The 24,666-nt window shown below is 32.3% G+C and overlaps 3 protein-coding genes across 6 annotated transcripts in view; 2 read left to right on the top strand and 1 right to left on the bottom strand.

Annotated features, from left to right (window-relative positions):
- The window catches only part of LOC101505211 (piezo-type mechanosensitive ion channel homolog), a 34,823-nt gene extending 21,043 nt beyond the window's left edge, over window positions 1-13,780 (top strand). For all 3 annotated transcript variants that reach the window (XM_004496008.4, XM_027333955.2, XM_012714596.3), the window contains 11 exons: window positions 1,655-1,783; window positions 1,918-2,091; window positions 2,970-3,203; window positions 3,617-5,152; window positions 5,508-7,993; window positions 9,212-9,607; window positions 11,027-11,185; window positions 12,060-12,566; window positions 12,654-12,801; window positions 12,908-13,052; window positions 13,277-13,780. In XM_004496008.4, coding sequence (XP_004496065.1) covers window positions 1,655-1,783; window positions 1,918-2,091; window positions 2,970-3,203; window positions 3,617-5,152; window positions 5,508-7,993; window positions 9,212-9,607; window positions 11,027-11,185; window positions 12,060-12,566; window positions 12,654-12,801; window positions 12,908-13,052; window positions 13,277-13,412 — 6,050 coding nt within the window. In that variant the 3' untranslated portion in view covers window positions 13,413-13,780. The remainder of the gene's footprint in view (window positions 1-1,654; window positions 1,784-1,917; window positions 2,092-2,969; window positions 3,204-3,616; window positions 5,153-5,507; window positions 7,994-9,211; window positions 9,608-11,026; window positions 11,186-12,059; window positions 12,567-12,653; window positions 12,802-12,907; window positions 13,053-13,276) is intronic.
- Window positions 13,781-14,656: 876 nt separating this feature from the next.
- On the bottom strand, window positions 14,657-16,326 carry LOC101504905 (methyl-CpG-binding domain-containing protein 4-like). The gene is made up of 2 exons (XM_004496007.4): window positions 16,155-16,326; window positions 14,657-15,393 (listed from the first exon to the last, which is right to left on the bottom strand). The coding sequence occupies exons 1-2, from the start codon at window positions 16,203-16,205 to the stop codon at window positions 14,902-14,904; spliced, it is 543 nt and encodes a 180-aa protein (XP_004496064.1). The 5' UTR covers window positions 16,206-16,326; the 3' UTR covers window positions 14,657-14,901.
- Window positions 16,327-20,736: 4,410 nt separating this feature from the next.
- On the top strand, window positions 20,737-24,608 carry LOC101504588 (putative E3 ubiquitin-protein ligase RF4). 2 transcript variants are annotated; one of them, XM_027333173.2, is made up of 4 exons: window positions 20,737-20,901; window positions 20,976-21,006; window positions 21,231-22,996; window positions 23,778-24,608. In XM_027333173.2, the coding sequence occupies exons 3-4, from the start codon at window positions 21,272-21,274 to the stop codon at window positions 24,291-24,293; spliced, it is 2,241 nt and encodes a 746-aa protein (XP_027188974.1). In that variant the 5' UTR covers window positions 20,737-20,901; window positions 20,976-21,006; window positions 21,231-21,271; the 3' UTR covers window positions 24,294-24,608. The 2 variants fall into 2 exon arrangements, with proteins under 2 accessions (XP_027188974.1, XP_004496063.1); XM_004496006.3 differs by lacking the exon at window positions 20,976-21,006.
- The last annotated feature ends 58 nt before the right edge of the window (window positions 24,609-24,666 follow it).

The following is a 24,666-nucleotide window of genomic DNA, read 5'->3' as shown; positions in this document are numbered from 1 at the left end:
CCCAAAAAACCAGCAGAGAAACAGGGGCGGAATATGTTTTTTTTTTTTTTTTTTTTTCTTTCTTTTTTCGATGAACAGTACCGCGCGATGAACAGTGAACAGTGGAGAAAAAAATGAACGAAAAAGCGACAAAGAAGGGTAAACCGGAATTGAGACACGGTTTACCGAAAAAAATCTCACCGAAGGACAGTGGGTCCCGGGGTAATCACGGTATAGGGTTGCCTCTCTTAATAGGCTCTAGATACCATGTTGAATAAGAGAAAATGAGAGAGACATATGGTGAAACCGTGTGTCTGAACTACACAACGGAGTCTGTTTTATATAGGCTCAAGGCAATAAATACTAAAATAAATATGGGAGATATTATCCCTATTTACATGATATGTAATAAATATAAATATATTTTCAACATTAACTATCTTGGTTTGGCTGCATGTATCTTTGAAATAGTCAACATATATGTTTTTACAGCTTCATGTATATCGCTTGGTTTTGTACTCATTTTGGCTTGAAAAGCTTTGTTCTTGGATATTATTTCTTTGCATTTCTTAATTGCTTTGCGGTTATGTCTTCAAAATAAAAAGAATTTGTTGAAAGAGACGAAAAATTTCATAGAAAACATTTAAGGATACTATAGAGCTTGCAATCACTATATTTAGCCATTATACCCCTGAAATTACTTTGACGTGTTGGTACCAAGACCTGGCCGTGCACCTGCCACTGCTAAGTTGAAATCTGACTGGTGCAACTTCCTGGTACGCATAGACATGGACACATGCTTGTAAAGTTATAAGTTCTGAAAATTGTCGGCTGAACACTAATTAAAGCCGAGTAAACAAGTTATCCAAAACCAAGTGCAGGGAAAGAAACCGTTGAAATTGTGGGATTTTAGAGAAAAGGAGGAAAGAAAATAATAAGGGTTTGAATATTATTAATAGTTTTATACTAACTTCATTACAAAAGACTCAATACTAATATCTATTTATAGAGAAACATAGACTCAATCCTAAATCAGAAATAAATCATAATAATAATGAGATATTCAAAGATATCTCTATGGTTATAAATTGTTCATAGGAAATAACTCAAGATACTCTAATATAATATAGTAGATATTATAAGATATTTTCTAATATTCTATCATAAATGTTTTCTTTTTTATGGGTTGTTGTTTACTTTTTAATTTTAACATTCATATTTGTACATTAAGTTCAGATTTACTTGCCTAGATAGATTCTTTTCCACCACTATGTTTCTTTCAGAATATCATATTTCTTCATTTTCACCCCCATATTTTCGGGTATCATATTTGGGGTGCACACACAATAACCTGACTTCGTGTTGTTTTGGTTAGTGAAACTCTTAATATCATTACTATTTAGATTTATGATTTGCTTCATCTATAGAAAATTGTGGATTTGCCTATTTTGTGCTCACTTATTATGCACCTGTATGTGGCGTATTAATTTATAGTCTGACTTTTTTGTTATTTTGAAATTTTTTAAGTGTTATTTTGTGTCCACTCTTGATTGACCATCTTAATTGTGCTGTGACTTCTTGATCCTTATTCTTTTTCTGTCAAATTTGTTTTGGCTTACTAAATTGGATTCATTTTTATTTTCTGTTTTGTTATCTTAATCATTCTTATCCACAGTGGAAGGAGAGACCAAGGTATTGATTGTCGCAACTATAGCATGGGGACTGCGCAAATGCTCGCGGGCAATTATGTTGGCATTGATCTTTCTGATTGCTATAAAACCTGGTTTCATCCATGCTGTATATAGTATGTTTCAGCAAACTCTTCCATGTTCATTTACATTGAATCCATTTTACCTTGGTTATTTTGAGCCATTCAATTAAACTGTAATTTTTCTTGACACAGTATCTCACATCAACTTCTCTGTGTCTTTTCTTCAGTGATATTCTTCTTGATGTATCTTTTGAGCCACAGTATCAGCAGAAAGTTAAGACAGGCTTTGATTCTTCTATGTCAATTTCATTTTGCACTGCTGTATATTCTTCAAATTAATTTGATTTCTTCTGCATTGGAGAAGAAAGGCTCTGTAAGCATGGAAATTGTAATGCAATTAGGTATGAGATGGACTTAGCTGGTTTATACTTCTTAAATTATAGCAATGCCATATCAATATGCCTTCCCATTTGTCAGATAATAAAGAAATGGAAGATTCATGATATGATCCTAATAGTCATAGTTCACTTTAAGGATCGTTCTAGGTCGAAAACTTACAAATTTGAGTGAAAAATCGCGTATAACTGGAGACCGTGATAAACGGCGCTGAGAAACTCCGATTCGGCCGATTCCAAAACGAGGTGAAAGATGACGTTCCGAAACACAAGTTAGGCTTTTGAATCACCGAAAAACAATATATAGAACTCGAGATATGAACGCAGGTTACTGATCACGAAAATTGGAAGAATTGGAGTATTAGGGTTTGATGTAAAGGAAACTCAATATTATTATTCAGCAACGAAACAAAGAACAAAATGGCGCCACAATCTTGGGATTGATAAGCCAAAAAGAACGCCACAAGGATTAACAGCCTTGATAAGTTCAAGATGAATTCTTTCAAGAACTCTAGAGAGCAAAGCCTCACAAAAATAATAATCAAAATACGCCCTTCCATGAGGTTACAAATCCTTATTTATACTAAGTCTATCTCTAAACCTAAATGGGTCATAAGTGACACCATTCTCTAGGCCCATATTAGTCTTACATTTTATTTTTTTTCTAAAATAAACTTAATGTAAGTAAGAAAAGTATCTTCACTTACACATAACAAAAACTAAATCAATAATAAAACTATTACAATTCCAAATCAAAGCAAACTAAGAATTAATACAAACCAAATTAAAATATATAAAGTTTATCCTAATTTATTAAAATATGAATCACGTTCATGCTCTTGAGATCCTTATCAATTCAACATATGTTTTGTGAATCATTACAGGTCTCCTTCAAGAAGATAGTGCCTGGGATTTCTTGGAAGTAGCATTGCTTGCTTGCTTTTGCACAATTCATAACCATGGTTTTGAGATGTTATTTTCATTTTCAGCAATCATACAGCATGCTCCTAGCCCTCCTTTGGGATTTGGCATCTTGAAAGCTGGGCTTAACAAATCTGTTCTTTTGTCTGTATATGCTTCCTCCTCTGTGAGAAACAGTGATGAAAGTTTGTCTTATGGTACATATCAAAATTATTTATGGTACTTTGTAATTTCATTTTATTTACTAGACATTGTGTCTGATACATTTATGTATAATGATATAAATATAAATATGGCATTAGTTCAAGCTTGTTGATATTCTAATTATATTTAATTTGTACCTAGAGATAAACAGTAGGAAGCTGGGGTGGGGTGAATATGAACTTTATGTGACATCAGTTACTCAAAAGCAAGCTGGGGTGGAGTGAATATAAATTTAGATCATCCTTTTTCGGCAGGCTCTGCTTGGATCATGAATAGATTGTAATCAAGCAAGTGCTGCAAGTCTGCGTAGGGACCTTTAAGAGAAACTAAGTCTTTGTACTGCCACAGTTTTTGAAGCTACTATCTTGTTGATTGTAATCTATGTTTCATCATTTTATTTTTACAGAAAAAAGAATAGCGTCATACCTCAGTGCAATTGGGCAGAAGTTCCTATCTATATACCGATCATGTGGCACCTACATTGCTTTTGTGACTATTCTTCTTACAGTATACATGGTGAAACCTAATTACATATCATTCGGTTACATATTCCTTCTCCTTTTGTGGATTATTGGAAGACAACTTGTTGAGAGGACAAAAAGACAGCTTTGGCTTCCATTGAAAGTATATGCAATTTCGGTGTTTATCTTCATATACAGTTTGAGCAGCTTCTCAAGCCTCGAGGTGTGTTTGTCTGAAAATATAGATCTCTATTTTTATCTGGGATATGACTCAAAAGCATCTTCTTTTGACAATGTTTGGGAGTCTCTAGCAGTCTTAATTGTTATGCAACTTTATAGCTATGAGAGGAGGCAGAGCAAGCAGAACAGGCAGGTTTACTTGGATCAGTTAGAACCAGGGCCTCTTGGATTTATCAGGCGATTGCTTATCTGGCACAGCCAGAAGATCTTGTTTATTGCTTTGTTTTATGCATCTTTATCCCCAATCAGTGCATTTGGTTTCTTGTATCTTCTCGGCGTCGTTTTCTGCTCCATATTACCAAAAACTTCTAGTATCCCATCCAAATCATTCTTAGTATACACAGGTTTTCTGGTGACAGCTGAGTATCTTTTCCAGATGTGGGGTGAGCAAGCTAAAATGTTCCCCGGGCAAAAGTACTCTGATATATCTCTCTTTTTGGGTTTCCGTGTATATAGCACTGGCTTTTGGGGTCTAGAATCAGGATTGAGGGGGAAGGTGCTGGTTATTGTTGCTTGTACTCTTCAATACAACGTTTTTCGTTGGTTGGAAAGGATGCCAACTATAGTTCTAAGAAAAGAACAGTGGGAAGAACCTTGTCCTCTGTTTGTTTCCACAGAAGATGCATTTGATGATGTTACTACATCCAATGAGGATAATATGCCGTCATGTAATTCACACCCACCAGATGCATTACAAGAAAGGGCATCTAGCAAGTTACTGATAACCTCTGGTTTGCCCCGAGCACGTGATACTCCATCTGCTAATACTGGAGGTTCTGACAGTAACAGCAGAAAGTATTCATTTGGGTTTATCTGGGGAAGCTACAAAGAGAGCCACAAGTGGAATAAGAAGCGGATTGTTTCTTTGAGAAAGGAGCGGTTTGAAACACAGAAAACTGTCTTAAAAATATATTTGAAATTTTGGATGGAGAATATATTTAATCTGTTAGGTCTTGAGATAAACATGATTGCATTGCTACTTGCAAGCTTTGCCTTGTTGAATGCACTATCCATGCTATATATTGCACTTCTTGCTGCTTGTATTCTTCTGAATCGGCAAATTATACGCAAAGTCTGGCCCATATTTGTCTTTTTGTTTGCTTCCATTCTCATCCTGGAATATTTTGTCATTTGGAAGGATATGTTAACTTTGAATTCCCATGTTGCAAGTGATATACAATGCCATGATTGCTGGAAAACTTCAACTCAGCATTTCCACTATTGTGAGAAATGTTGGCTTGGTAGGACCCTCTTATCCTTCTTAGTTGCAACTATGAAAGAATTTCATGTTCATGCCTTATATTTTGCTCTGATGGTTCAAGTTTATAAGGGAATTAGATGGTTTTATCTTAACCTAAACATTTGGTTTATTGGCTCCATACTTTTGTTCAGATTCCTGAATTATCTGTTGTATTTTCCTTCTATTTGGAACATCTCCTATGTGGCTCAAACGAAAACTACTAATATCATATATCCGTTTTATAATTTTTTAGGGGTTTTCCACCAGTGTATTTAAGATTCATGTACTATTTAATATATTATTCTGTGCTTGAATCCTTCAATGACTTGATCATTTCACTGCCTTTTCTGATGTAGGACTTGTTGTTGATGATCCTCGGATGTTGATCAGCTACTTTGCAGTATTCATGCTGGCTTGCTTCAAACTTCGTGCCGATCGCCTGTCTAGCTTTACAGAATCATCAACATACCGTCAGATTATGTCTCAACGTAGGAATACATTTGTTTGGAGAGATCTATCTTTTGAAACTAAAAGCATGTGGACCTTTCTTGATTATTTGAGGCTTTACTGCTATTGCCATCTGTTAGATCTTGTTCTAATATTAATATTGATTACTGGTACACTTGAGTACGACATTCTGCATCTTGGTTATCTTGCCTTTGCTCTGGTATTCTTTCGCATGAGACTTGAAATGCTGAAGAAGAAGAACAGAATATTCAAGTTCTTGCGCATATACAATTTTGTTGTTATTATTCTTTCTCTTGCTTATCAGTCTCCTTTTGTTGGGGGACCAAGTGCTGGAAAGTGTGAGACAGCAAATTCCATTTATGAGATGATTGGTTTTTATAAATACGATTATGGTTTTCGGATTACTGCAAGATCTGCAATTGTAGAGATTACCATTTTTGTGCTGGTATCACTTCAGTCATACATGTTTTCCTCTCAAGAGTTTGATTATGTGTGCCGCTACTTGGAAGCAGAGCAAATTGGTGCAATTGTGCGTGAGCAAGAGAAAAAGGCTGCATGGAAAACTGCACAATTACAACAAATTCGTGAAAGTGAAGAGAAAAAACGACAGCGTAATATGCAGGTGGAGAAGATGAAATCTGAAATGCTGAACTTACAAATACAGCTCCATAGCATGAATACATCTACTAACTGCATTGATGGATTTTCTCACAGCAGTGAGGGTTTAAGGAGGAGGAGGAGCACTTCTCTTATATCGAATAATGACATTGGAATCCCTGATAAAGAAGACCAGGTTCTGGGGAGACTAGACTATACAATAAGAGAGGATGCTGTTTTCCCAATTGAACCACGTGAATCATCTGCTAGCATGGATGGGGAAACTCCATTTACAGATGAGTACATAAATCATTCGGCAGATTCTCCTATTTGTGAAATTACTGAAATAGACATTGATACTTTTTCTAGTGATTCAGGAAAAAAGGAAAAAGTTAAAGGGAAAGTAAAAGAAAACCCATTGAAATCTGCTGTACAATTAATAGGTGATGGTGTTTCCCAGGTACAGTCCATTGGAAATCAGGCAGTTAATAACTTAGTGAGCTTTCTGAATATTTCTCAAGAAGCCTTTGATTCTAATGAACATACAAACACAGAGGATCAGATATATGACGAGATGGAAAGTCAGAAATCTCGGCTTATATATTTGGATCGTTCTTCATCTGTGCAGTCCGATAATGATGGTGCTAGTCTGCAGTTAGGAAGGATTTTTCGTTTTATATGGTACCAGATGCGTTCCAACAATGATGTAGTATGCTACTGTTGCTTTGTTCTTGTGTTCTTATGGAACTTCAGTTTGCTATCAATGGTGTATCTCGGGGCCCTCTATTTGTATGCTTTATGTGTAAATACAGGCCCAAGTTACATCTTCTGGGTTATAATGTTGATCTACACAGAACTTTATATTTTACTTCAGTATCTGTACCAAATCATCATCCAGCACTGTGGGTTGAGTATTGATCCTGGCCTGTTAAGAGAATTAGGTTTTCCAATACACAAGGTCACATCTTCATTTGTTGTCAGTTCGTTACCACTTTTTCTTGTCTATTTATTTACCCTCATACAAAGTTCCATAACACCCAAAGATGGTGAATGGATGTCTTCTACTGACTTCAAATTTAAGAGAAATGATCTCCACACAAAAGATAATTCCACCAGTTATAGCTGGCAAGAGAAAGCATGGGACCTGCTAACTCAGATGACTAACATGGTAAAACTGGTAGTGAGAAGCTTTTTTAGGTACTGGAAATCACTCACCCAGGGAGCAGAATCACCTCCTTATTTTGTTCAGGTGTCTATGGATGTCAACTTCTGGCCAGAGGATGGGATTCAACCAGAGAGGATTGAATCTGGAATTAATAAGTTGCTCAGAGTTATCCACAATGATAAGTGCAAGGAAAAGAACCCAAATATTTGCTCTTTTGCTAGTAGGGTTAACATTCAAAGCATTGAAAGAAGTAAAGAGAATTCCAATGTTGCCTTAGTTGTTTTTGAGGTTGTGTATGCCTCACCTGTAACTGATTGTTCTTCAGCCGAATGGAATAAATCTTTAACTCCAGCAGCTGATGTTGCCAAGGAAATCCTCAAAGCTCAGCGTGCAGGTTTTGTAGAAGAAGTGGGATTCCCTTACCGTATTCTTTCTGTAATTGGAGGAGGCAAGAGAGAAGTTGATCTGTATGCCTACATATTTTGTGCAGATCTGATTGTATTCTTTCTTGTTGCCATCTTCTACCAGTCTGTCATAAAAAACAAAAGTGAGTTCCTCGAAGTGTATCAGCTTGAAGACCAGTTTCCAAAAGAATATGTATTTATTTTGATGGTATGTTTTTAGTTTTTCCGTTTTCATTTATCCTTTTGTTCTTTCGACAGGTCTGGAAAATATTGTCGACCACAGTTGTTCTAATAAACTAAAGTAGTTTAACTCCTACCATGTTAGGAACCCAAAAAATTAACTGAACAAAAAGAACACTTTGGTCTTCACCTTGTGCATGTTCCCCCTTTGGGATGCTCTCAGATGTTACCGAAGAATTTGATGGGGACGACATCCTCATGTACTATTTGTGTGTAGTTTTCTTTTTGGGCCCTTAATACAAAAAGAAGTGGAATCTACACCTCGCCATTTAGTTTTTTTGGTCACTCTAGAACTCTGTAAAATATGTTTTCTGTGTTTCTTGTGTGTCTCAAACAAGATCACACATCTTCTATTTATAATGAGGTTACAATAATTACATTCAAATACTAGGGACTTGTATTTGACTAGAAGTTCTACCATTGAACCTAGGAAATTGTACAATCAAAGAATAATAAATCATACTTTGAATTCTAACAAACTCTATCAAGACCAAGTAGTAATTAAGGGATTAATCCTTGCACCCCATTGTTCTAATAAAAGTTGAATTTTATCACAAGGTAGGTGGGGATGTGCATTTCCCATGCTTCACGCCTAAAATAGGTCTTGCATAATGAAGCATGTTAGAGATCTACTCCCTTTGGTCCTATATATAAGAAGAAAAACAAAAATCATCAAGACCAAAGAGACTCATTTAATGCGTTGGTTTCCTAAAGTAGCCTTGTCATTAAATGCTTTCACCCCCACTAATATGAAAACTAGTTGCACTTGTAAAAATAAAGGGTATAGAAGACATTTAAGCAATAAATACATCTTGAAACTTGGAATTTTTTCTAATAGTGGGAATTATATAAGGGACTTGAGGGAGTAATAATAAAATTCATGACAGCTTAAGCTTTTGGCATTGAAAGTTCATGGCATTTGTTATGCTGGAAAATTGTATAGAACTTTTGAAATGGTTCAGTTTATGGTATTTTTTGTTTTTCAAATAGAAACGAAAATTTAGATTTTGTTTTCTTTTTCTATACTTTATTGCACTTTGAAAGAGAATGACTAGTTTTTACTGGCATGATTAAGAAACATTTGGTTCAGTCTTTCATTGATGATTTATTTCATTCTGCAATTATTTAATCAGCTAGAGATGTCATGTCATATAGACTCCTAACAGAAGTTACTTCTTCTACTCAGGCTATCTTCTTCTTGATTGTACTTGATCGTATAATATACCTCTGCTCATTTGCCACGGGGAAAGTGATATTCTATATTTTCAACCTCATTCTCTTCACGTATTCAGTTACAGAGTATGATTGGCAATTGGATCCATCTAGACAACATGCAGCTCAGTTAGCTCTCCGTGCCATATTTGTTGCAAAAGCAGTTTCTCTTGGACTGCAGGCTGTACAAATCCGATATGGCATTCCTAACAAGAGCACATTGTATCGACAATTTTTGACTAGTGAAGTGTCACGGATCAATTACTTAGGATATAGACTTTATCGTGCTCTGCCATTCCTTTATGAATTACGATGTGTACTTGATTGGTCATGCACAACTACATCCCTCACCATGTATGACTGGCTAAAGGTATATGTAAATATTGTTGCTTAAATCACTATCTTTCTTCTAAAAAGTAAAATTTCCATCATTTGACATCTTTTGTTGGAAACAACTTCGATAGATGGTCATATTCACTGATTCATCTTTTGTGCTACCTTGTTATTGTGAACTATACTTAATAATTAATTTATTGAATCAAAATTTGCCTCTGTAATATATTGCTTTTAAAAGATGTTAAATGTAGCAACCGAGGCATGGTATTTTAGTCTGGATATGTGTAACATGAATATTCATGCTATTGCTTGCAATTCATAATGATATTGATAGGGAAATGATAGGAAAGCTGTTTCAGTATATATGCGTCCTACTGTTCCTGGTAATTAGTGTCTTTATCTTGTTCCTTTAAGTGGTTTATTAACTTTATTTCCAGCTTGATTTTGTGATTGGATTTGTCTTTTGTACCTTTAATTTTGAAGATGATTGATTGCCAGTTTGCTTTGTGACCTTTCTGCCCTTGAATAATTTTACACGCAACCTTCTCTCATTTACTTTTCGGTCAACAATTGCTAGCAGGAAATAAAAATTTAGACTTTGATAAATCAATGAAGAATTTCTTATATAAGTACAAAATTGTTGAAGTTGGTTCTTAGTGGACAGTTCATTTTAAAAATGGTTGCTACCTGAAATTTCATCATATCACGACTACCAAAGTGATATGTGACGCTGCGCCAAGTAAAAAAAAGAAGACAGCAGCTTAAGTTTTGAATTACTGATTAGGATTACACGCCAGGTTCATAGCACATATATATTTGGTAAAATCCACCTTATTCCAAATTGAAGGACAAGAGTATTAAAAATGGTTGGCCAAAATTTGTCTTTAGAATATAAATGGCAGAACTTAGTTCAGTATATCTGTGTTATTATTTGGCATATGAATAGCTTATTTGGGTTCGTCTACTAGCATAATCACATAAGTGGGTATTGAGAGCTTATGAAAATAGATTATTACATGTCTATAAACTATTTTTGGCTTATTTTAATAAGAACTCTAGGATAGCTTATAAAAACAAGTAATATTTTATGTGGAAACAATTTGACCATGTTTTCTCTTTGATTGTAGAAATAATTTATTCACAAGTACATATATGATGGAATGTTTATTCAATAAGGAGCACTTAATTAAGTTGTTTACCCAAACATGCCTTATGTCATTACCATTAGTACAACATATCATTAGCTTGCTTTTGAATGTCTTGTAGGACAGATTAGTAGGCATCTTAAAATTTTGATTTTTGGTGTTAGCAGTGCATTTCAGATTACGTATATTCAATAGGCACCATTGAAAATTCATTTGGAAGAGTCTTTTTTATGTTATGCTATTTTTTATACTTCTGAATTCTGCTCAGTTAGGAAACTAACACTTGCATTTTTTCCCCATTTTGATAGCTTGAGGACATAAATGCAAGTTTGTACCTTGTCAAATGTGATTCAGTCTTGAATAGAGCTACACACAAACAGGGGGGAAAGCAAACAAAAATGACTAAATGCTGCAACGGGATCTGCCTGTTTTTTGTATTAATCTGTGTTATATGGGCTCCAATGCTGGTAAGAAAAATGACAAAAGCCTTTGATTTCATAATTTACTAATTAGTGGTGTGATATGGTATTAATTCTGGCACTTCTGCTGTGTAGATTTATTAGCTACATTAGTAACTCAATGGCATGTGATTTATCATTTTACTAGATAAATATTAAGCAATTTATAATCACACAACCCAATTTTGCAATATTTTTAGTATCATTCGGACAGTGTATTGAATTTTGTATCAGTAGTGTAACGTCCTATCAGACTATGCTGAAAAGAACTTTGTATCAATGTTCTGCTGTGTTTCTTATGTTACCTTCTTTTATTAGAAGTTCTTATTGAAAAATCGAAAAAAGGTGTCAGAGATATGCACCAAAATAAAATTGAAGAATATGATAATTTAATGTAAAATATTTGGTAGCCAACGATAATATATTTATTGGTCTCTTATTTCCATATTTACATGCTAATACGCCCATTCTTCTGAGAAACGTGCAAAACCATGCTAATACATCTATGTTTGGTAAAAGTATAATGATTTTTAATCAAAACTGTTATTGAATGGTTTTATTAATCTTAACTGTTGTTTCTTAGTTTACTGTTTACTCTTTATTAATTTTAATTCACTGTTTATTTACTTTTTTCAAATACAAAATGCTGTTTTTTTCCAAATATAATTTAATAATAATGCTATATTCTCAATAATTATGTCTTGGAACTTTGGTGTTGTGTTATGGTATCATTAGGGAACTCAGGTGTTAGTTATTGAAGTGGGATGTATTTATCCTGCTCATTGTTAATTTGTTCACGTACTTGACCATTGCAACTTTCCAATCGTCACAATAGCATATAACAAATTTATTGAAGTACATCTTTTATTATTTTTCCTTACAGATGTATAGCAGTGGTAACCCCACAAACATTGCAAACCCCATTAAAGAGGCTAACTTTCAGGTTGATATCAAGACAGTGAGTGGAAGGTTGAATTTGTATCAAACTACTCTGTGTGAAAGAATCCAGTGGGATTCACTCAATTCTGATGTCAATGCTGATCCCAATGGCTATTTGAATGCTTATAATAAGAATGATATCCAGTTGATATGCTGTCAAGCTGATGCTAGTACATTATGGCTTGTTCCACATGTTGTTCGGCATAGATTGATTCAGTCCCTTGAATGGTATATGGACATGGAAATTTTTTTCACCTGGACACTTTCAAGGGACAGGCCAAAAGGGAAAGAAATTGTGAAATATGAAAAAACTGTTGACCCTCAGTATCTTCCGACGCAGTCTGATGTTCAAAAAGCTCTTAATGGCTCTATGAATAGCTTTAGGATTTATAATGTTTATCCAAGATATTTCCGTGTCACTGGTTCAGGTGACGTTAGACCTTTGGAGGAGGTAATATACGGTGTTCATTTACTATATAACTGTTATATTTATGGAAAATCCTAAATTACTATTGAAAATTTTGAATTCAATTTTCAGGATTGTGCTGTTAGTGCCGATCTCGTTATAAATCATGATCAGTTTGACTGGTGGGCCTTCAAAGATATTAATCCCTCAAATTTAAGTGGATTTTGTGGAGGTTTGACGGGACCTATGGCAATCATAATATCTGAGGAAACACCACCACGTAAGTTGGCCATGCAATTTTTTTCTCCAAAAGAAAATCTCCATAGGTCATTTATATTGCCCAATATTACTTAGCATAATTTTCTGACATTGTCATACTGCTTCAGAGGGTATTCTTGGTGACACACTCAGCAAGTTCAGCATATGGGGGCTTTACATAACCTTTGTTCTAGCTGTTGGACGCTTCATTAGACTCCAGTGCTCTGACTTAAGGATGAGAATACCTTACGAGAACCTACCTTCCTGTGATAGGTACTACATGTTTCTTTCCAGAAGGAAGCCATACAAATGAATTATGAATATATGATAAAATATATATATATATCCTCCCATTTCTCCTTGAGAATTTCTCAAGCCAATTAATTGAATGATACCAATGCTCCCTAAGATGTGTCTCTACTGTGATGTTGGTAAACCTCTTCAAGATACATTCTGTGTTAACTTACATTATTTCTTGTTGCACGCTTCTTATGTAGGTTGATAGCCATTTGCGAGGATATATATGCTGCAAGAGCTGAGGGTGAGCTTGGAGTTGAAGAGGTCCTTTACTGGACACTAGTGAAAATATATCGGTCTCCGCACATGCTGCTTGAGTACACCAAACCTGATTAAAATGTTCCGGGTTGAGTACTATCTTCTGGTCATTAAATGTTATTCCTGCTTAATGGTCTCAGATATGGTTTGACTGCCACACATATTGGACGGGCTAGGAGCTCGGAGCTTGGAGCAGTGTGATGCAGGTGGATGGATACTCGCCCGCATAAGAAAATTTGAACCAACTTTGCGACAGTTTTGGTGCGGTATCCAATATGGGATTATGAATATTTTATGGCAAGTACAGCATCGCGATTCATGATTGTGTAATCTATATACATGACATTACAGTAATTATTTTTGGGATAATATATACAATGTACAATGTAAACAGTGCCAAAGTTATAATATGAAGCAATAGAGCAAATATGTATAGTTGTTATAAACAGAGCGACTTCTCAATCCTTTCTCTACCTAACATGAACGTTTAGCAAAATTCCATGTCATGCATTGCAATATTATTTTTTTTTGTGCTGCTTTTAAAAGTGGAAAATTAATTTTATTATTATTATTATTATTATTATTATTATTATTATTATTATTATTATTATTATTATTCCACTTGTGTTACTTTTTATTTTTCTTAATTATTCTTGATATGCAAATAATAAGTAGCTCTCAAAATTACTTTCTTTTTTCTTTCTATTATCGAATTTGATGGGTGGTGGGGTGGTGTACATAGTAAAAATGAATAATGTTTGTATTTTATTATTATTATTATTATTATTATTATTATTATTATTATTATTATTATTATTATTATTATTATTATTATTATTATTATTATTCCACTTGTGTTACTTTTTATTTTTCTTAATTATTCTTGATATGCAAATAATAAGTAGCTCTCAAAATTACTTTCTTTTTTCTTTCTATTATCGAATTTGATGGGTGGTGGGGTGGTGTACATAGTAAAAATGAATAATGTTTGTATATTAAAATAATTAAAAATCGACACTTGTAGTTATTTTAAAATAATAAAAAGTTATAAGCAGAAATTAGTTTTTACTTAGATAAAAATTATAAATGTGATCACAAAGTAACTTATAACTTATTTTGTGGGTTTAAGTGAAAATTATAAATGTGACCACAAAGTAACTTATTTTGTGGGTTTAAGGGAACTTATTATCGCTCTATCTGAAGCCCGTGTCTAACAACAAAATAACTAGTTCAATACAACCTTCATTTTACAAACATTAAGGAATATTCTCCTATTCATCACTCTAATTCCAGCAATATAATTTATAAGAAAAAGACTGGTGTGAGGCAAATAGATAGGGGTACATAGATAGATATATTTTTGGGTGTTCTGTTTACAGTTACACCACACAAAGGCAGTGAATATCGGTTTAGGTATGCAATTACAATAAGACAAAAACAATCCAAAAAACTGCAAGAACAAATTTTGTTTCAATGCAACTGGATTGGTGTTCCCTAACACAATCTCTAGAGTTAATATATTACAAACAAACCGACCAGAAATGCAGAAAACTTGGGATGATATTTCTCAAACATCATCCTTAATTATCTTAGCTTTCTTGTTAGCAGAATCCTTCTGCTCAATATATTCTGGGATGGTATCCTGCATTATCTTGGGGGATGAAAAATCAAAATCCGAAGCAGATATACCACTGTGTTCAGGATGATCTTTTAGATACCCTGCTATTTCATTCCGGGTTCTCAGTTTTTTACCTGCAGGTGTGATGTAGTAAGAGTCCAATTTAGAGTAATCTTTTCTAAGTACCAAGCTTCTCTTGAAACCTTGAGGAGTCTTTGGAAGGTTAGGCTTGTCAATGACCCATGTCCGAGTGGAATCGTATTCAATATCAGCAGGATCGTCACAGCTACAATTAGCCTTTCTGCTACAATCAAAAGGTTCAACGGTGACTTTATGTCTGATTTCTTCAAACTCCTCCTGAGTATCAATCACTCTCCATTTCAAGCAATTCTTGCATTGCGCTGCATATATATCAACTGAACCCTGTGTTATCACTGTTCTCTGTCACAAATAATTCACCAACAGTTTAGATAGCAGCAGAAATTCAGCTCTTATAAATTAAACCTGACAAAGACTTAATATTCCAAACTTTTAAAATATTAAAATTTTCAATTCAATTATGATTCTATAAGCTCGCATATTTATTCTTGGTGGGTGAACTCTAAATAGCAAATCTGATATTAACCACCCACAGTCCACACTTAACAACTCAGTAGCACCGATCCCTCTGTTTCCATGGCGTGCCCAAGTGTCCAACACATGTCGGTGTCAGACACCAACACCTTGATTACATTTAATTTATTTATACAAATTATTATGGTGTTAGTATCATGTCTAGTGTCTCCTGTCTAGTGTCTGTGTCATTATCCGTGCTTGATAGCTCAACAGCAACAAAATAATTTAAACACAAATTAAGGTTGATTGAAGGGCAAATTCTACTCAATTACTGTTTAACAAAGCAATTACTAATCACAATATAATTATAGAAGCCGTTAAAAAACAGAAAATTAAGTAATAATATTCAGTTTCTGAGAAGATCCGTGTGAGAGACAGATCTCCAGAGTAATGTGGCGCCAAATTGATAAATTAAAACAAGCAACTAGAATACAAAGACGAATAATAGCATTGACCGAAAAACAAGAATTTACGAATCAATGAAGTGTTAAGAAAGAAAGAACTAAAGAAAGAATAAAAAAAGAGAGTTAACAAGTAGGGGATGGAAAAAACCCTAAAGAAAAGATAAATGGGGTTAAAGGTTTTACCTTAGAAGAAGAAGATGGAGTTTTGGAGATATCCTGGGCTGCGCCAGTCATTGATCCGGCGACAGTACAGTTATTAGGGTTAGGAGAACAGAAAAAAGCCACCGATGCGATGCGATGCGATGCGATGCGTTATACGTAACTAACCAACTGTTTCTTTCTAAACCCTCTATTTTTTATTGGATTATATTTTTTTTACTTAAATAACTCTTCGTTGTTTCAAATATTTTTCTATACAATTTTAGTTTCTATTTTAAGTCAAATTCTGTATCAATAATTTTTGAATGTTTTTTTTTAAGGATATTTAGAATATGATAACAATCTCATATAAACTTTTAGAATATTTTAATAAAAATAATCAAATATCAATTTTTTAAGCGTTGAAAAATTAAAAAAATTATATTTAATTTATCTTTTATTTAAAAAATTAAATTTTTTGTGACATAAATTTTTATATTGTTGTAAACATGCTTACAAAAACTCAGAAGATACATATGAATTGTATTAAAGGCAAGAATCAAAATTATTGATGAAAAATATTTACTAGACAATTATTTGAATAAATTTTTAAAAAACACTAAAAATAAAATATAGTATATTTATAAAAACAAAAAATTTATGTAATTTTATTGTTTTTATATTTTTTAACAATTACTAAAAGACTAATATCGTACTGTTTTCTTGTGATATTCATTCATTTAAAAATACTAAAATTGATTGTATTTAAAAAATCACTAAAATCGATTGTATTTAAAAAATCACTAAAATCACAAATTTATACCATTTATGTTAATAATATAAAACAATAAAATACTTATAAATTCGATAAATTTAAAATATTCATATTTTTGAATTTTTAATATTAACGATATCAAAATTATTTATTAAATTTATAATTTATTGAACCTGAAAAACACTACAACAAAATAAAAAATTAAGATATTATACTGAAACGACACATAAAACAAATCACGCTCAAATAATAAAAAAATTTGAAAAAATAAATAAATATAAATAAAATTATATATTTAAATAAATAATTAAAAAAACACGATATATAGTTAAATAATTTAAAGACAAATAATGCCTTGAATCACCTTTTTCAAAAAATAAAAATAAAAGACTGGTAATAATAATAAGAGGTGGATGGCCGAAAAACTAGGTATGAACAATGCTAAAGATGTTGCCCATGCAGCGAAAACCTCGCATGTTTCCTGCACTGGTTACATCTCCCAAAAACAAATTATTTTATCACTTTAATAGAGGGCTTAAATCACATGAGGAAAAATAATGGGAGATAATCCCCTCTCACTAGAGTCATATCTAGTGGCTAATTCTTTTTTTTTTGGTGGGAGATAGAAAATATATAGTCTATATATTGAGCGAAGAAAAATATGACGAACTTTGATAAGATATAATATTATAATAACAAAACAAATTCAAATACATAAAAGTTTTTATATATCACATACGAGATTTTATATTTTGAAAATATTAAATAATTTTTTATTATAAATACTATCAAGTATATTACTTTTAATATATATAATTAAATAATTATTAAATTATTTAAATATAATTATGTTTGCGGTCTTTTACTTAATTTAAGATAATACTTCAGTTATTTATTTTTATTTTTTAATTTGGTCATTTATTTATTTAATTTAGTAAATAATTTAATTTTTTATATTTTAAAATATTAATAATGTTATATTTTTTCACAAAAACTCATTAAAAATTTTAAACAAAATTCATGAAATTAATTATTATTAATATAATGTAAATTTTATAAAATTTATAACTTAAATATTTAAATAAATTAATATTTTCATTTTTTATATTTTAAATTTTTATAATAAAATTAAATAACGAATTAATAAAAAAAATTAAAATATTATCTAAAATTAAATTAAAAAACTACATAAATAATTGTGTGAAATTAAATTAAAAAACCACGTAAGTAAGCAACTATCTGAAACTGTTTATTTATCGTAGGATTGCGTATTTCATTTTAATTCTAGTGAAAAATCAGTAGATTTGATGGGTGAAAGTTACAAAGTGAAAAAGTGAACTTATGGTGAGTGCATAAATGTAAGTCAGAAGATTTAGTAGGGAAAAACATAATAATATTATTTGAGAGTAAACTGTTGTTTTCTTGTGAGGGTTTCAACTCCCAATGTCATATGTGTACATCCTCCCTTGCCCATATGTCATACTCATTGAATACTTATACAATGCATAAGTTAAAAATTAGCATTATTACGAGTACTGTCGATGAATAAAAAAAATTGTTGACATAATTTAATCAACCATAAAAGTTAGTGAGTACACGTATTTAAGTATCTTATGGGTGGGTAGAAAATTCAACTATTCAAAAAGCGAAGGATCTGTCTAAAATAATTAACTTATTTTATCGTTAAAATAATTGACTTATTATATATAAATGTATAATAAAATATATTGTATTAGAAATGATACATATAATATCAATTAAAAAATAAAATTAAAAGATGCATTAAAAACTAAAATAGTTATTCATTTTGAATTTTGAAATAATTATTGTTGTAAAAATGAGTCGAGTAGATTATAGTGGGATAGAGGCAGTTATCAATGGATAGGGTGATTCATGGATGTAGAACCTTTATTAACCCTTTAGATTTATCAACAAAAGTTAAATTACAACTTTGTCCCTATCACCTTAACTCCATCCCAACCCATTAACATTTGCCACCGCGCAATCACATGGTCATAACCTCACTAATGCTCATATATACCTCACGTGACATCTTTTACTCTAAATTAATAATTTTACAGAAGTAAAATGAAAATACGTAAAATATTATTTAAAATAAATATTTTATTAATAAAGAAGCCATAATTCAAAGTAAAAAAATAATAAATCAAATAAAATTAAATAAAAACTTTGAATCACATGTTCTCATTATTAATCGTAATGTTTTTAGATAAATTATCAAAATTCAGACAATATAACTTGTTTCGATTTATTTTATCATATTCCACGTTATATTGAAATATTAATTATTAATGAAATATATGAAATTTCTTTTTGTCAAAAAATAAAATAAAAGTAAAATCACAACTAATAATTTAAAAAAAAAAAAAGAAGATATGAAATATGTTTTTAATTACAAATTTACCTATATTTTTTTGTGGAAAAATTTATTCAAATACTTAATAATTTTTTTAATACTCTTTCCATTCTAAATTAAATAAAAAAACTCACTTTTTGTCTCAGATATAAACCAAAAAAATATTAACTTTGGCTCTAATTAATTATGTTGTTCTAAAAATATCGTTATAATATTTAATAAGTCTATCTTTTTTAGAAAACTGAATTTTTTATTTTTCATAGAAAAAATGGACAGTTTATCTTTTATAGTCAATTTTATTTTTCAAGAATGCATAGGTCATTTTTACCAGTTAAGTTTTTTTTTTTTGGTAAATTTAGAAATTTAAATAAGGTCAACTCTTTTTCTTTGAATTAAAGGAGTATTTAGAAAACAAAAAAATACCAGCAATAAACAACCTCCTCAAATTGGACATTATTATTATTTACTATAATACTTTTTTGAAAAAATGACACTATTGCTATTTTTTAATTATTATTATTATGTGCACAAAATTATTATAATTATTTTGGTCAACTTGAGTGATAAGTATAATTATAATTATAGTTGTAATACTAATAATTATAATAATAAAACTACTTTTTTATGGAAAACTCAAATTCTTATTATTAAAATAATTATTTTGGTCAAGGTAGAGTTATTGTCCATTAGATGGAGACACTGACTAGATTCATTTTTAACTTTTCAATTTTCAAACTTATAAGTACTAGGATCCTAATAGTTGGTTAGCATTAAACATGCAAAAGAAAAAAAAAATATAATAGAAAAGTATATAAAAGGCAATGGTAATTCACAAAATATAATTATATATATCAATAAATCGAATTATATATCTTGTAAAAAAGTATGTATATATAATTAAAAATTAATTTATATAACAATGATAATTAGTGTTTGAAATCCAATAAATATATCTCAAAGGGTAATTATGAAGAAAATTTATATATTAAATATAAATTTAAATCTAAAATAGTTCTCTTTTTTCATATTTATACTATGGATAACGAATTTTGTTTTTGTGGATCGAGAACAGAAACATTCAATGTGTATTTAATTATAATGTGACAAAAATTTAATTTAAATTAATTAATTTAAATTAAAAATAAATTAATGTAAAATAATTTATATTTGAATATATTTAAATAAAAAAAGTTGAAAAAAAATTCGCTATAAAAATTTACATTTAACTTTAAAAACCATAAATTATAATTATTGAAGTAAAATAAAATTTATTCGAAAAGACTGAAATATATCGAAAATAAAATTGAATGTTTAGAATTGATTTTGGGTGGTATAAGTGGATGTAATTAACAGCAAGCAAATTACGGTAGTTAGCGCCTAATAACACAATAGCCGCAGAATCAGCCCCTTACATGAGTTACCATTTTCTAGAATATATAAATATTAAATAAAAAAAATAAATAGTGAAAATGTCGATTCCGTTCTCATTTTGATTTTGATTTTGATTCCTAAACCCAAAACCCAAAGAGAGTGAGTAGCAGCAGCAACAGAAACACACACACTTCACACCCTCACAACACAAAATCAATTACCTCTCTTTCATTTTCTTCTTCTCTATTACGCTCCTATCTGCAAACAAGGTCAGCTACATTTTTTTCTTTTTCTTTTTTCTGTTCATTGTTTTTAATACATTCTTGTCATTTTTTATTTGAAGGTTTCTTTCTGCTATTTCAATTCTAACACAGGTGATTACTCATTTTCTCCTATCACTCTCGCAACTCTTGATCTTGATAATGCTTTCGATTTATTCTTTTTCTCTTGTTTTGATTTCGTACTCTATTCTTTATTATTTTCTGTAAAGATTGTATTTTGCATTGGTATCAATTTTGTATCAATCTTGCGTGTTCCCAATTTTTTGCGTTCACAGTTTTTTTTTTAATTACTCATTTACTCCATTATTTATTTGTAGATAGAGGATTGATTTGATAGGAAGAAAAGTATTCTATTGTAATGGCTGAAGAAATGGATAAAACTGTTGATGATTATGAACAAGTAGTACAGGAGGAGGAAAAAGATTGTCATTACAAGAGAAAATCAGATGAGCCTTCTATGGATCCAGATAGTCCCATTTCATATGTCGATGATGACTTCCCTCCCTATGAATTTTCAATTCCGCCAAGCTTTAATGATATTGATTCATTCGAATTAGGGTTCGATTATGAAACACAGGAGGACGATTTGAACGAGGTTGAGGATTGGAGTGATCCTATGGCAACTCAGCTTGAGGAGTTACTCATGGCTAATTTGGATGCCATTTTCAGTAATGCAATAAAAAAGGTTGTTGAATCCGGCTACACTCAAGAAAGAGCTGAAACTGCCATTTCGAGGAAGGCTATATACTCTGAAGGAGACCCTCTTACAAATATTGTATACCACACAATCAATGTTTTGAAGGGAAAAGGAAATGATTCTACCTTCGATGTTGCATTTCAAAATGTTAAGCAGTTGCTGCATTATACCATGGTAGAGATGATTGGTATACTTTGTGAACTAAGACCCTCACTAACAGTAACTGAAGCAATGTGGGAGTTGCTGATACATGACTTGAGTATTCCGCGGGCCATTGCAGCGCATGATAAACTCAGTGATGATGTTTCTAAGGGGGAAACATCTGCCAATTCTGCGGTTCCGCTATCAAAGTCAGAGGTTAAAAGCTGTGATAAAACTCCAGATTGCAGCTCATCAACTGGCCAAAAGGGCTCCCAGGAATGTAAATCAGGACCTAATTCTAAGGTGAATAGTAGAAAAGAACTCGCATTAGCACTTAGGCAGAAGTTCCTTCATATGGAGAAAACTAAAGCTTGTGGAAAAGGGGGTGTTAAATTAGGGAAGCTTACAGCCGTAGGTGGTTTGATTGTTGAAAAAAGACTCAAGCCGCCATCTGAAACTCCAAATCAGAAAATGAAACGTGGTTCCTCAAATGCAAAGGGAGTTAAGATAGCAGAAGGAGTGTGCCATGTTTTAACCAATGATGCTTCAGTTTTAACTAAAGGAGGTAGCGCCACAAAATTGCCCAGAAAGGATGCAATGTCCACTTCTTCTACAGGGAAAACAACCAAAGCAAAAAATAAGCTATGCTCCCCTGACATTCAAAAGATTCATGATTACCGTGCTGGTATTCCTTTTGATGAGGTTTCGGGCACATATGTCCCACGGGATGAGAAGGAAGAACAAATTTTGAAATTAGTATCTCGAGTGCAAGAATTGCAAGATGAGCTACAAAGCTGGAGCGACTGGACGAATAAGAAGGTTATGCAGGTAGCTGACAAACTTCGCAAGCTGCAGGCTGAATCTAAATCGCTGAAGAAAGAAACTGAAGCGTATAGAAAAGATAGGAAAACTTTGGAGGAGAATACTGAGAAGAGGATCTCTGAAATGGAGAATGCCATCGATACTACTAAAAAGCAACTTGAGAGTGCTGCTGCTGCCACTCTCGTGCTACAGGAAAAAAAGTCCTTGCTAAAGAAGGAGTTGGATGCTGCTAAGTCGTGGGCTGTAAAGTCAATGGCAAGCCATCAAGAAGCACTGGAGAGAGAACAGGTAGCTGTTAAACAGGCCCAGTCATGGGAAACAGAGAAGGCCTTGCTTCGAGATGAGCTTGAGAATGAGAAGCAGAAATTGTGTAACCTGCAAGAGGAGATTGACAAGGGGAAAGATCATCTAGCCTATGCTGAGGTATGTGGCATTAAATATGGCAATTGATATGAAGATATATTTGAGTAAAATCTGTGGAGTTTACTATTATTATTATATATTAATATTAGCTTATATCTTGAGTACCTTCTCTATTATTCTAACGGTCCAATACGTGCGCATATTGGACATGAATAGGCACCTCAAAAAGACATGGCTACTTCAGTTTGACCTTCCGAATTGTCAAAAGATATATATATATGTGTGTGTGTGTGTGTGTGTGTGTGTGTGTTTTATTTAAATATAGTCCATTGACAATTTTAGCCATGTATTGGAAGCATGGGATAGATGCTAAGTCTTGCTATCTGAAGGATGTTCTTTCAGTCTCACAGTTCAAAAGTACAAATCATAAATCAACTCAAAACGTTACTTCCATCTTATTACTTCTCAACCAATTAACATGAATTCAACAAGTGCTTTGCATTCTTTTAGATTTTCCAAAAGACATATCATGGTATATACATAATTTTACAGTTAAAATTTCTTGATTAGTTTTTTTGGTAAAGTTCATCGATTTACATAGTCAAATCTAGAATCCAATTGAGCCAAATTATTGGAACAGCACAATATCAATAATTTATCACTCAGGTCTTCCTGTACATATTATTTATAATTTTGCATTTAAATAAATATCACAGTTCACAAGTTACTTGTTAAATTCTAGGATATATTTCTGTTTTATTGATGGCCAAATTGTTTGCAGTATTGGCACTCAAACAGCTTATTATGCTACTTCCTTACTTAAGTGGTGGAAATGTTACAGGGTAGACTAAAAAAGGAGAGAGCTACAACAGAAAGTATCCTTGCACAGGCTGCATCCATTAGAAAAGAAAGAGAACAATATGAAACACTCGTGAAATCTGAAGAGGATGCCCTTAGAAAGAAGGCAGCTAGTGATCTGCAGGAATATGTACAAAGCATGGTTAAGATAGAGAAGGAGATGGCTATGCTAAGACTAAAATCTGATTCCAAAAAAGCTACCCCATCTGTGAAAGACGACAAGGAATCTGAGACGTTGGCGATGGGGAGCCTGCAAGTCGTGGGGAGCTGTCAAGTCGTAGGAAGTTGTCAAGACCAACCGGCTGGTGAAAGTTTGAGGCGAGAGCAGGAGTGTGTCATGTGCCTGTCAGAGGAGAGGTCGGTTGTTTTTCTGCCATGTGCACATCAGGTGTTGTGTCCAAAATGCAATGACTGCCATGAGAAGCAAGGGATGAAAGACTGCCCTTCATGCAGGACATCAATCGAGTTTAGGATTCATGCTAAATTTCTTGGGCATTAGATATATGGACTTTTCGTAGTGGATGAGAATCGTGAAGAAGCATTGCAGTTAGTTCAGAGGATTCTCCAAGGAGATTCATTTGAAGTTCATTTAGATCATTATGGCATTCCCCTATCCCCACAACATTTTACTTTTTAAGATATTTTTTTTAGACTGATTCGGTTCCTAGTCGGTATCCATCCATCCCCCTTTACCCCAAAATAGGAAATAAAACAGAAAGAGAAACAGCATAGACAAAGAAATAACTGTCCTTAGAGACAGTTATGTGTAAATTTCATTACAGTGAATTTCAATAGCACAGAGAAACTTGACGAATTTGGGTCTTCTATATCATGTTAGGAGGTACAAATGAGATATGCATCTTATCTATCTT

The sequence above is a fragment of the Cicer arietinum genome, chromosome 4, assembly GCF_000331145.2.
Source record: "Cicer arietinum cultivar CDC Frontier isolate Library 1 chromosome 4, Cicar.CDCFrontier_v2.0, whole genome shotgun sequence".
Classification (NCBI taxonomy): Eukaryota; Viridiplantae; Streptophyta; class Magnoliopsida; order Fabales; family Fabaceae; genus Cicer; species Cicer arietinum.
Note: the sequence above shows the minus strand (reverse complement) of the source record. Positions and strands in the feature narration are given on the sequence as shown.